Source organism: Amaranthus tricolor, chromosome 10, assembly GCF_026212465.1.
Source record: "Amaranthus tricolor cultivar Red isolate AtriRed21 chromosome 10, ASM2621246v1, whole genome shotgun sequence".
Classification (NCBI taxonomy): Eukaryota; Viridiplantae; Streptophyta; class Magnoliopsida; order Caryophyllales; family Amaranthaceae; genus Amaranthus; species Amaranthus tricolor.
The window spans coordinates 11,521,589-11,535,680 of NC_080056.1; the positions used below are offsets into that span (position 1 = coordinate 11,521,589).

General features: G+C 29.5%; 2 protein-coding genes across 2 annotated transcripts; both read left to right on the plus strand.

Annotated features, from left to right (window-relative positions):
• The first annotated feature begins 7,501 nt into the window (after positions 1-7,501).
• LOC130824837 (uncharacterized) lies at positions 7,502-11,366 on the plus strand. The gene is made up of 4 exons (XM_057689855.1): positions 7,502-7,597; positions 7,840-7,890; positions 9,176-9,378; positions 10,433-11,366. The coding sequence occupies exons 1-4, from the start codon at positions 7,502-7,504 to the stop codon at positions 10,746-10,748; spliced, it is 666 nt and encodes a 221-aa protein (XP_057545838.1). The 3' UTR covers positions 10,749-11,366.
• A 1,054-nt stretch (positions 11,367-12,420) lies between these two features.
• Positions 12,421-13,539, plus strand: LOC130824838 (uncharacterized). Its single transcript, XM_057689857.1, has one exon. The coding sequence runs from the start codon at positions 12,421-12,423 to the stop codon at positions 13,537-13,539; it is 1,119 nt and encodes a 372-aa protein (XP_057545840.1).
• The last annotated feature ends 553 nt before the right edge of the window (positions 13,540-14,092 follow it).

Consider the following 14,092-nt stretch of genomic DNA (forward strand, 5'->3'; position numbering starts at 1 on the left):
TAAGATGAATTTGTACTCTAAATCTAAAGAATAATATATTCCTCTATTTCTATTTCAATGCTTTTGCCATTTTGGGTGTTTGATAATTAGTATTTATATTGGTTTCTTATTGGCTTTTGGCTTATTAGTTGGTCAAACAAATAAAAAAATATTTAGTAAATAGGCTTTTAAGCCAGTTAAAAAGTTGGCTTTTAAACTAAAATAAAAAAGATACTCCAGTTAGGTTTTTTGTTTTTTTTTTGGCTTATTGACCTATTTTTTCTCTAATAAACAACCAACAGCCAAGACTTATATTTACCAAACATCTCCATAAACATATGGCTTTTTCAGGTAACTTAAAAAGTCAACAAAAACAACCAACATTTTCAACTGGTCAAATATATTAAGTAAAAAAGTTAATAATTAAAAGCCAACAACCAATATCTAAATTTATAATAATGTTTGTGTCAATGAATTGATACAAATTTATATTTGGATGGTATTATCTATCCAGGTTTCTTTCACAAACTTAATATCTTTCTTTATTTTATTGAGTCAATTATTTCATCCACTTATTTTGTATCCATTTTTCCATCCAATTATTACTAGCTTTCTATGTTTGGCAACAATTACATATCTTGTGCAAACCAAGGAAATAGAGAAAAAATGTTTACTTAATAGGAAAGTAGGAGATATATATATATGGATGAAAGAAAAATTTATTAAATGTTTAAATTATAAGCAAATAAGAGTGTGGATCATAATTAAAAATAAAAATGTAGTAAAATTTATGAAAAAAAAAAAAAAGCTAATGGACAGAGAGAGTGAGTCAATTTCTTCCATTGACTTCCACCCAAACTTTTTATAAACTTGGAAAGGACATATATAACAAACTTTAACTTGAACTTACTAGCATTTGTTACAACGTTTGCATAACATGACAAAAATATTGAAATAAATTGTGAAGTATAGCTTTAAATTTGAGGCATTTTGTGAATTATAGTTTTAATATTTTTTTTGCAATTACAATTATTATAGTATTTATGTCTATAATGTTCAAGCTAGTTCACTAGACTATGACTACTAAATCTAAAATAGACTTGCTGAACTTTTTTTTTTTTTTACCTTTGACTTCTCCTCATACTTTGACTTTAACCCTCCTAGATAGGGGTGTTTAAAAAAATTCGATCCGACTCGCCGACCTGCTGACCCGCATCTTAAATGGTTAGTCAATTCTTTTTAAAAAATATTTTATGGGTCGGATACTAAACCCGCCTTAACCAAATCGGGTCATAAACCGTAAAAAAATTTAGTTGGATACCCATTAACCCGTTATATTAGATTTTTTAAAAAAATTAGCTTTATTGGATGCACAGCCTGCACTCATTCCCAAAGATTTTGATTGAAATAATGAAATAAAACCTTAGAAATTTCTCATTTATTGCAAAACCTTACTTTTCATATATTAATGTATGAACTTTTAGTCTTTGCTACTTTCAAATTCTCCTCCCAACCTTTTACATTAACTGTTTTTTTTAAGAAAAATTATCCAGAATAATCTGACTTTTTACTGATTTTCCTACAATAATCTCAACTTTTAATTAACCATGAATAACGAACTTTAAAGTATATTATTTTTAGATTTTTAGCTTATGAACAACCTACAATTGTAGGTCATATTGCCAAAATAAAATATTGGAAAATTTATAAAGAAACACCTTATAAAATCAGTTTTTTTTAAAAAAAACCTTTTAAAATTTTTTTTGTAAAAAAACACCTTTTAAGAGACTTTTTATTAAAAAAACACCTTAAATCAGTTTCCGGTGACTTTTGTCAACTTTTAGGCGTTGACTATGCCATTTGTCAACTTTTAGGCGTTGACTTTTGAGCTCAAATGGCATAGTCAACGCCTGAAAGTTGACAAAAGTCACCGAAAACTGATTTAAGGTGTTTTTTTTTAATAAAAAGTCTCTTAAAAGGCGTTTTTTTACAAAAAAAAATTTTTAAAGGTGTTTTTTTTTACAAAAAACTGGTTTTATAAGGTGTTTCTTTGCAAATTATTCAAAAATATTTTTTGAAAAATAAAACTACCGTTCCACCCCTACACTAACCCATCCCAGGTCCCAACTAGGGCTGTAAAAATTAGACCCGACCTGTAATACTGTTCGAAATCAACTTGTATCCGACCTGTTGGTTGACCCGAGGTGCGGTGACCTGTAATCGACCGAAACTCGACCTGATGTTGACCCGTAACCCGACATGTACCCGATTATTTTAGACCCATAATCGACCGACACCCGACTCAAAAACAACCCATATCCAAGATTAACCCCACAATGTGGTTAACCGAACTCGATTTGCACCCGACATGTTACAACTCGAACCCGTCTTATACCCGATAGGTACTCGACATAATCCCACACGAAAGGACCCATAATTAACACTTGAGATTAACCCGACAATGTGTTTAACCAAACTCGAATTGCACCGAACTTGTTACAACTGGAACCCGCCTTTAACCCGATAGGTACTCGACATAATCCAACCCGAAACGACCCATAATCCACACTCAAGATTAACTCGACAATGTGATTAACCGAACTCAATATGCACCCAACCTGTTACAACTCAAACCTTTCTTTAACCAGATAAGTACTTGTCATAATTCCACTTGAAACTCATAATTGACCTAATTCACAATTGACATGGCCTGAAATCTACCAAACTGGCAAATGCCGATTTGATATGTGATAATTGCAATTTTGCACTTATTATATCATTTAATTCTCATGTATGATTGTTGACGTTAGTGGTTTCATCCTTAGTTTGAAGATTTATGTTACTTGTCTCGTTTTGGCAATTCATCTTGATTTTGAGTGATTTTTTATTATTTTAAGTATAATTTTTATGATCTTAATAATGACGAAATTTACTAAGTAAAATTATTTAACTTTTATTTATTTTATTTAGGTTAAAAATTAAGTTGATAGAAAATTCTGAACTGTGAGATCGAATTGTGAGAATCCAATTGATGCTTTGTGAGAATTTTTTGTGGAAACTTGATAAAAATTACCAAACCGTAAGCAATTAGTAACTATAATGTTTTTAGGGAGGTGGTTTTTAGAGAGTGGAATAGTGGGGTTGAAAGTGGACATCTTCATGTGTCTGAGGATGAGAATTTTTACTGAGAAAGTGGGTGGAATAATGGGAAGGAGTGTCGGAAATGAGAATTAGTAACCATATATACCGATTTACAATTTGGTCCTTTCACAAAAAAAAAAAAATAGAATTGCATTTTTATGCTATTTTATTTTTGACAATGGATTATTATTATTATTATTATTATTATTATTATTATTATTATTATTATTATTATTATTAATTAACAAAGACTAATGAATTGAGCATAGTGAATTAAAATAGTGGGTTATTTATAAATAAAAGAGAATATATAAAATCAAAATTGGTGAGATCATATAAGGTAAAAAGAATTATTAATTTATATTGTGTAAGTTTAGCGGAAACAAGTTTAGTTTAGAAAAATAAATGTTTGATTCAACTGAATCACATTTTTTTCAGCTAAAATTAGGTGTGATTCAGCTGCATCAAGTTTTGTTCATCTAAAAATTAGTTTAATTCAACAACATCAAGTATAATTTAGCTAAAAATAATAGTTTGATTCAGTTGAATTAAGCTTATTTTTAGGTAAAAATAAGTTTGATTTAGTTGAATTCAGTTTAGTTTAGCAAATAATAAATGTTTGATTCTATTGAATCAAATTAGTTTAGCTAAAAATAACTTTGATTCAGCTGAATTAAGTTTTGTTCAACTAAAGATAGTTTGATTCAGCTGCACCAAGAATATTTAACTAAAAATAAGTTTGATTTGGAAAAATCAAAATTTTGTTTGGATAAAATAAGTTTGATCCATATGAAGCCTTGTTTTTAATAAAAAGTTTGATTCAACTTAATCTAGTATAGTTTACCAAAAAATGTTTAGTTTAATTCATCTAATAATAAGTTTGATGTAATTGAATCACGTTTAGTTTAGCTAAAATTAAGCAATAAATGTAGGTCCACAATCAAATCTTATCGACTTTATCTTAGGTTGAACCAAATTTGTTTGATAACCGACAACTTAATTAACCGACTACAACTCGTCATGCTCCAATCACAAACGATTTCAACTTGAATAAATTGTATAATAAAAATAAAGTACAATCGACATAAAGCTCAACTAAATTGGATTTTAACCGACCCGAATATGAAGAATAACTGAATGCCCAACTCAAAGACAATATAATCGATCCGAAATCAACTTGAACCCAAAATAACCGGACTTGAATTTAACCTAAAAAGAAAATGACCCGACCCATAGTCTAACCGAACTCGATTTGACCTGCAGTACAACCGATCTAGATCCGAACTATATTAATCGAACCCGATACAAATTCAAACCAAAATTTACCCAATTCGAAATCGAAACCGAACCAGTGTAGTATTAACTCGATATAGACCCGTACCCGATTTGACACATAACCGAGTCGACCCGAGCCAAAGCCCTAGAAAAACCCAAACCTGATAAAATCCGACCCAAAACCCAACCGAATAACCGAATTTACATCCCTAGTCGTAGTCGCCCACCTTTTCAAGTACACTAACCCACCCATCCCCTACACTTAATCCACGACCCCCTCCCCACCTGTGCACGGCCCCCACTCCTTATGCGAACCTTATTTCCTTGTTCCCACTCCCTTCACCATTCCCTCCAACCAATCCAAGACCCCTCCTCCCCTTTTCCGAACCACAATCGGGCAATATGGGTGGTTTTAAGGGCATTTCAGGTAGCTGACCGCCTAGAGACCTTCGAAATAAAGGGGTCTCAAATATTAAATGATGCTATTGAGGCTCGGTTACCCAAGTCACCAAATCAAGCAGTACAAAGTTAGTCAGATAACTATTTTGTAAATTTGTAACCCACTTTGTATCATAAGAGAAAGTTGTTCTTGCTCCTATTCTTTAGTTTCTTTTCTTGATTTTAGTATTTTCCTATGGGTGTTGCTAAACTTCGCCACCCTTTTCATTTTTTCGCCACCCCCCTCCAAATGAAATTACGAATTTGCCTCTAATTTTTTAAAAATTACAATTTTGCCAGTCATTTCAAATTTTTTATTTATAATAATAATAATAATAATAATAATAATAATAATAATAATAATAATAATAATAATAATAAAAACAACAATAATAAAATTAAATAATAATTATTATTATTCAAAAAAAAACAAATTGAGTCGCCCAAAATTGGGCGACTGAACCATGGTCGAGTCGCCCAGATCTGGGCGACTCGACCATGGTTTAGTCGCCCAATTTTGGGCGACTCAATTTTTTTTTTCCTTTTTGGAAATTAATAATAATAATAATAATATTAATACTAATAATAATAATTTATAGATTAATATGGTCTATTAGCTCAGTTGGTTAGAGCGTTGTATTATTAATATGAAGGTCACAGGTTCGAGACTTGCACAAGCCATTATTTAATAATTATTAATTTTTTATCACATTTATAATAAAAAATTAATAATCGTTAAATAATGGCATGTTCAAGTCTCGAACTTGTGACCTTCACGTTATTAATACAACGCTCTAACCAACTGAGCTAATAGACCACATTAATCTATAAATTATTATTATTAGTATTAATATTATTATTATTATTATTATTATTATTATTTTCCAAAAAGAAAAAAAAATTGAGTCGCCCAATTTTGGGCGACTCGACCATGGTCCAGTCGCCCAGATCTGGGCGACTCGACCATGGTTCAGTCGCCTAATTTTGGGCGACTCAACTTTTTTTTTTTTGGAATAATAATTATTATTATTGTTTTTATTATTATTATTATTATTATTATTATTATTATTATTATTATTATTATTATTACTGTTATTATTATTATTAATTTTATTTATTATTATTATTTAATTTTATTATTGTTGTTTTTATTATTATTATTATTATTATTATTATTATTATAAATAAGAAATTTATAAGGAGTGGTATTTTTGTAACTTTTTAAATTACAGGGGCAAATACGTAATTTTAAGGGGGTGGCGAAAAAATAAAAAGGGGGTGGCGAACTTTAAGGATTGGATTTCCTATTTGTATAAATAGCTAAGGCTAATCAATTCTAATTAATAAAAAATAAATAGTAAGATTGAATGTATCTTCAACAAGCGGTGAGCTATTGTGTGTGTACGGGACACTACAAGAAGGTTTATGTAGTTGGGGTCTACTAGGAGAATCTTTAAAGGTATAATGTAACTCCTAGGGCATTTCCTAAGTACATGTTCTACTTTGGCGCTTTTTGGAAACTCTTGAACTTTATTGGCACTAATCCACTTTTCTGGGCTCTTTATCCAATGTCCCAAAAATTTCCCTACCCTCAACGAGTGTCCTACCATCCTTCTTGAACTAGCAAAAGAAGAACTCAAATTCAAATCAATTTCCGTTTAATTTACTATTTTGACGTTTTCAATTAAGTGTTGATTTTTGTTTTTATAATTTGCTCTAAATATTTAAAGCGTTAATAAATTAAATAATGAATTAAAAGTCAAAATGATGAATTAAACATTTGAGATCATAAAAATGGTTTAGAAAATTATAAACACAATAACCAACACTTAATAAAGGTAGAAACATCAAAATGGTGAATTAAATGGAAATCGACCAGAATTTAAATGATAAAATTATTTTCAATGATACATTTATTCTTTTTTCCACCAAAAACATAGTATAAACAACACAAATATTTTACAAATGATCAACAAATAATTGTTTCCAATAATACTAAGAAAATTTTTCCATATATATAAAAATATCATACATCATGAAAAAATATTAAAAATAATATTCAATAACATATATTTATAGATAATGTATCACAACAAAAAAATATATTTATGTTTTAAATAAGAAGCGAATATAAATGATAAAATTAAGGTTATGCACAAAAAATTAATCTAGTGTAGACCTATTTAATTTCAACATCATGTCATAAAAGAAATTTTGTATTTTATCTTCTTGGCAGTTGCTTAATATAGTTACTAGTTGTGGGCATAATTTTCTCTTTTCAACAAGTTAAAGTGATATATAAGGAAAGTAAGAAAAATTCTATTATTTTTGGTTACAAAATTAGAATGTACAAAGCCTAAAAATATTCAAGTAGAACTCTAGGAAAAAAATAAACTTCAAACTATATTTTTTTGTTCCCATTTTAGATTTATATGATCCGCTATTATTGTGAAAGAATGCATTCAAATATATATAGTAAGCGAGAAATTGTGTAAGAATTGTTTTTGAAATAGAGGTTCAAAACAAAGGAGTGAATAATTATATCAAAATCTTTAAATATGCATCAATATCTTTTATAGAGAATTATTATCGGTGAATCATGTAAATTTTATAAAATATTAGAATTAGAAATAGAAGTTTGAAGCAAAGGAGGGGATTAATTAAAATAATGGAGAAAAAAGGTTTTTTGGTGCCTACATTTGCTTTTTTTCTTGGTGCAATTTCAGTGGTTTTAAGTATTCTTGCATATGTCAAAAGCATAAAGGTAAATATTAGATATATAATCTCAAAATTTTAAATCCATCGGGATAATTCTCATTAATCTATGATAAGATATTTATATATTGCGGTTAATGTGTAAGAAAATAATTAGTTAAATTTAAACTTGTATGCATTGCCTAATCGCATATTTATAAAATATTTTTTCATATTTTTCGTTTTGCATAATTTAATATAAAAATAATTATATTAATACAATTAATTGGGTAAAAAGTTAAATATTTTAAGAATAATTTAGTCGAAGAAGTATGTGATAGTCATGATTTGTCGTTATTACAGGTATAAATCACCTACTGGGAATTCATTTAAAAGCGTAACGAAAAGGATATTAACTAAATTACCATTTAGTTTATAGAATATTTTTACATTAAAAGTGTTTCTCTTGTATTAGATGACAATCCATTTCGAGATCATACCTTTAATATCATGTAGATCTGTCAAAATATGATATAATTTAAAATTAATTCGGAATTCAATTTCTAATCTAAAAGTTTTGAATATTAATCTGAAAATGACACGATCCAAAAACAGGAGAAAAATAGGCTAAACTCGAGCAAAACTTAAACCTGATCATTTTAACCCGTTTTTAGTTCCACATAAGCTTTTTAATTCCATGTCATGATTTTTAATTTGGATCCACCACATATTTGGTTAATTTTTAAATCTTAATTCAGCATTTCGTTCTTATAATCCTATAATCCGTCTATTTGTCTTTTAAAATATAAAAATTTATTTTCATAAATTTCTCTTATTGATGCAAAAAATTGATTGTAATGGGTGATGAAAATAGGCAAGACCTTTAAAATAAAATCCCGATAAAAGTTAGATTTTTCCAAAAAAAAAAAAAAAAAAAGTGTGAGTTATAGAATAGAAAAACCCAAATTTAAGATTTTTTAAAGTAAATTTTCCTAATTGCAACGTTAGGTTCTCTAATTGTTTAAGTGGGGGATTAAAATTAGATATTTTTATACGAGTATTTTTTATTTGTACACCTTAATTTTCACCAAATAGTTTTTCTTTTCATTTACTTTTTAACAACTTTTAAGTAATTTAATTTTTAACTTCAATATCCCTAATATATATATATATATATATATATATATATATATATATATATATATATATATATATATATATATATCATTAAAATTATAAAAAATATATACAATAAAAAACTATATATTGAGATGAATAAATAAAATTACACATAAATATATTCTATCTACTAAATACATATCAAAAATCTTAGTTAAATTCTTCCTCTTGTTAGATTAAAATATTTTAAATAGGAAAGTTAGTTTTATTGTATAGTGTGGCTAGTTGGTTTTTGTTGTTTTCGGTTGTGTTGGCGTTTTGTTTGCTTGGTGTTGCTTTACGCTTTGGTTTGCTTCCCTTTTGTGTTTTCTGTTAAAGAAAGTGTTTGTTTTTTTATAGCCTAGGTTATAAAAAGTAATTTTGAAATTTTCCTTTTAATTGCCAAAAAAATATCAAAAAACAAAGAAAGTATTATTATTATTCGTCAGCTACGAATAGATTAAAGTGAAAACATGGTGGCAATGGACAGGTTCAAGATGTGGATCGCGACTCAGATGGGTTGTGTGTATATCCAAGTAGTCCATCATCTGCTCTTGGAATAGTGGCTGCTCTATTTCTTATATCTGAACAGATCTTGATTAGTGTTTCTACGTACTGCTTTTGCTGTTGTGAGCTACGTTGTTCTGCTCGTTGCACTGTCATTTCCTCGCTTCTTTTCTTCGTTTGTTCTTGGTATGTTTTGTTATCACTTAATTTTTTTAGCATTATATCCTGTGGTTTTTTTTTAGCCTTTCATCTTGTTTGTTTCATCCCAAATATTTGAAATAGCAGCATGTTAGTATAGTAATTCGTGCAATATATGAATTTATTAGAATGGAATATATAAAAATATACCTTTAAAAAATAATATATAAGTATATGTTATCGTGATTAAATTTATTGAGTCCATGCTTTTTAAAACAAAAATTAAATACTAATTTTTTAAAAATTATTTATCGAATACGTTACTTTTTTTATTCAATCAAACGTATCAAATTGAAGGTTAGACATATAGAATTGCTATAATAAATTATATAAATACTTTACCTAATTAACCTCTAATTTAAAAATAAAATCATATTCTAAATTAGAGTAAATATTTTTTTGTAATCAACTATTAATCACTAAAATAATTCCATTTATAAAGACTTCTTAAAACTGATATTTGTCATTTTGTAATATTTTTATAAGCATATATGATATGATATAATATCATTTATTTTGTGCTCTAATAAAATTTGAACCAAAACAAATGTACATGTTATATGACTTGTTTTCCACTAGTGTGAAGTCCTTCAAGTCACAAATTATATTGGGTTTTGAAGAATCATTAATAGAATTATGATATCCAGTTTTTGTTCTCAAATGTTTAATTCACCGTTTAATTTATTAACGCCTATAAATATTGTAATAATTTTGTTTTCATTCAAATTGTTGGCATTATAAAGTTCAATAGGTGCATCTCAAGCACTAATAAAATTGTTGGCATTATAAAGTTCAAAAACTGGATGCTACTTTGTGTAAAAAACTTACAAAATGATAAATTAAACGGAATTTAACAAAACCTTAACGGAAAATGCTATGGCAATTGGATAGTACATAAACTGGATGCTTATGTGGAATTTCTTCAAAACTGAATGCTACCATATGAAATTTCCCTAATATTAAAGTATTCGTCGGAGTAAATAAATGTTGTTACAAATTTTTAAATTATTGAGTTTGCACAATTTGCTATTATATAATGCAGGATAACATTTGTGATAGCATTCATGGGATTAATATATACCTCAATCCTCAACAACACAACGTATCTAGCAAAAGCTTATCCTGGGAAGAATGGTGAAATTTGCAATGTGGGAGAATCTATGTTGTTCCTTGGAGCTGCATTATGGTGCGTAATTAGCAATTTTTTGGGTCTCATATGTTATGCCTTTTGGGTATGTAGTGTTTATTATAACACAAATAATAATCGGCCTACATTACCAATTAGTCAGTATCACCAAGATGTTGTTGTGGGACAACCACATCCGCTGCCACAAACCTCACAACCCAATGAACAATGATGATAATGTGATAGAGTTTTGTATGTTGGTTACAAGTAAAGTTTACGAGGGCCGAGGGGCGTTAATATTAGCCAGTCTGTATAGGCAGATTCAAAGTTGAGCGAAGATTCGAATGTCTTATGACACATAAAAATTCAAAAAAAAAAAATTGCATATTTTTAAATCTGCCTAAAAAAGATTAATAGCGACGGGTTTTATTTTATGGCTTTTGGCTTTCCCATAACTATAAAGGTGTGTCCCCCTAGCTATTGTGGTCTTAATATTAAGGACAACAATGACTCAATGAGAGACATCTCTAATGATATAGAAGTGCTTTGTAGTTGTTGATTCTATACCAAAACTAAAAAAATGTTAAATTTCTTAGGGGAAAAAAATAAAATAAAGGAATATTATAGGTCCCATCAAAAAAAAGTACTACTATTTGTATATTGTTTCTGTTTTAAAATACTTGCAGTTAATTATGAATTATTCTATAGAAAAATTTTACTATTAGTTTTAAGTATTTAGTACTTGGAAGCCAATTGTATTAACGATCTAACTCTAGATGTACGGCAACTACCTCGGCTTCACCATAATTATCATCATGGATCCGCACTTGTAAGATACATTTTTGTGTTTTAAGAGGTTTTCATTTGAAACATGTTTGTTTGTAAGCTTAATTAAAGTAAGCGTTTGTATTGAATGCAATAAATGCATCCTTTGAATTAGAACATACTCCCTCCGTTCCTAAATGTTTTTCCACTTTGGGTATTTCACGGGAATTAAGAAAATTAGAATCTTTGGTGATAGTGGGTATTATTTTAATATGTAATAGTGGGAAGTAATGATTGTATTAGAATAATGAGAGAGAAATTAATTGTAGATATAATTAAATAATCAAAAAAAAAATTGATTTTATTGTAGAGAGAGAAAGTACATGGAGGGAAACTAACCACTTTCCAAATTGGGAAAGTTTACAATTTTGTTTCTAAAAAAAAGGAGGGAATTAGAATTACATGTTCAGCAGTAACAGAAGTATTAGAAATACATGACCTTGCATTGGCCAAATTAGAAATACATGGATTAGTAAAATGAATAATTACAAGTACAATATCCAAAAAAATGACCTTACAAATTCCTAATCAGCTTATTTAAGCTGCTGATTTAAGGCATGAAGCATAAAAATCAAAACAGCAGCCTCAATTGTCCAGCAACTGTCCAGCAACTAACCCAAACAGCAGCCTCACATTACCAAAAACAACTGTCCAGCAACCTCATTTGCATCATTAGCCTTGTAATGGCTTCAGATAATGACGATGAGCTACAGGGGGCTTGGTATTTTGGATCAAATACATACGATTCACAGTCAAGCTCCAGTTCTGACGAGGAACCACAAGAAATGGATGCACAACAAATAGAACAGCAAGGTCAACGTAAAACAAGGCTTACGAACGAGTTGAGGCATCTTATTTTACATGAAATGTTGTCACTTAAAGTAAGTGACTCACTCCCACATGGTACATTCGTACGAATAGCAAACAAATACGGTTACACACCAAGAGCAATTCGAAACTGATGAAAACGTGCAATTGAAAACAAAGAAGAAAACAAGCCTTATGTTGTCGATTCAAAGTACAAGAATTGTGGAAGAAAAAGAGTTCAAGTGCCACCAAACGTACTTGAATCAAAACCAATGGGTGAACGTACATGCATAAGAGATGTTGCAACATGCTTAGACTTGGCACCAACAACGGTTTGGCGATTGATACGAAGGAGGGAGATTAAGGCACATTCAAATCCATTACACCCTTATTTAACGGATGCAAACAAGGCAAGAAGGGTTGAGTGGATTTTAAGTCTCATTCAAGAAGATACAATTCATCATCATCCAATGTATATAGGTATGTATGACTTTATACATATTGATGAAAAATGGTTTTACTTAACCAAGAAGACACAAAGAGTTTATCTAGCACACAAAGAAAAAATTCCATATAGGGCGGGAAAGTCATCAAAATTCATTCCAAAAGCCATGTTTTTAGGGGCGGTTGCAAGGCCTAGATGGAATCAATATGGCCAAAGCACATTTGATGGGAAAATCGGAATTTTCCCTTTCGTAAGTAGGGTTGCAGCACAAAGAAATTCAATTAACCGTCCAAGGGGGTCTATAGAAATTAAACCAACTGATTCGGTTACTCAGGAAGTTTATAGGAGCATGCTCATAGAACAATTAATTCCAGCAATTCTTAGAAAATGGCCAAGTGATGGTCCATCCATAATTTTCATCCAACAAGATAATGCAAGGGTTCACATAACAAATGATGATCCAATTTGGCAACAAAACAACAGGCAAGAGGGCTTTACATTCATTCTAACTCAACAACCACCAAATAGTCCCGATTGTAATATTCTAGATTTGGGTTTTTTTAGGAGCATACAATCACTTATGCATAAGAAAATGCCAAAGAACATGAATGAGTTAATAAAAGCAATGGAAGATGCATTCGAAGAGTTACATCCAAAGACTTTAACCAATGTTTGGATTTCATTACAACACAACTTAAATGAAATCCTAAAGGCTAAAGGGTCTAATAACTATGTTCAGCCACACCTAGGGAAGAAAGTTCAAGAAGACAATGGAAGGTTACGAATACAAGTGCGAGTACCATCACAATTGGTTAGGGAATGTGTACGTTTCCTCAACCCAAGCACAAATCAGCAAGGCACACAAACAGTAAATGAAGATGCTGCACAACATAATCAACAAATACTTGAAGCATATGATGAAGCAGTGGAAGAATCTCAAAGATGATTATAAATTACATCCCCTCAGTTTATTTTTTATCATCATCAAAATTGTTTCTATAAAACTTAGGAGCAACTAATTATGAAATCAACATCAAAATGGAAATTTAAGGTCATGCATATGTATTTACGTCATTATATAATGATCAGTTCAGTTTTTTTGCCCCCTGATTCATCATTGAGGTGTTTGAACCTCTCAGCTTTTTAAAATTTCAACAAGAAATGACGCAAATTACTGTACATGAAAAAAAATATCATATGATGTGTCGATTGTACACAATTGCTACTCAACCAAGTAATTATAGATAATTTTTCAGATTTTAAGTCAAGTAATTGCATAAACACATCACAGGGGTTTAAAAAAAAATTTCAAGAACAGACTTCCAGAAAAAATAAGACGAAATCAAAAAGGTTCAGAACAAATCCAATATCAAACATCACAAAATCAAACAAATCCAACAGCAAACATCACCAGCACTTATCATGAGTGCAGAATTAAAAGGAAATTCAAGAAAAAATTACATGATTCACGTGCGTTTTTTAGGGTTTTTTTTACCCCT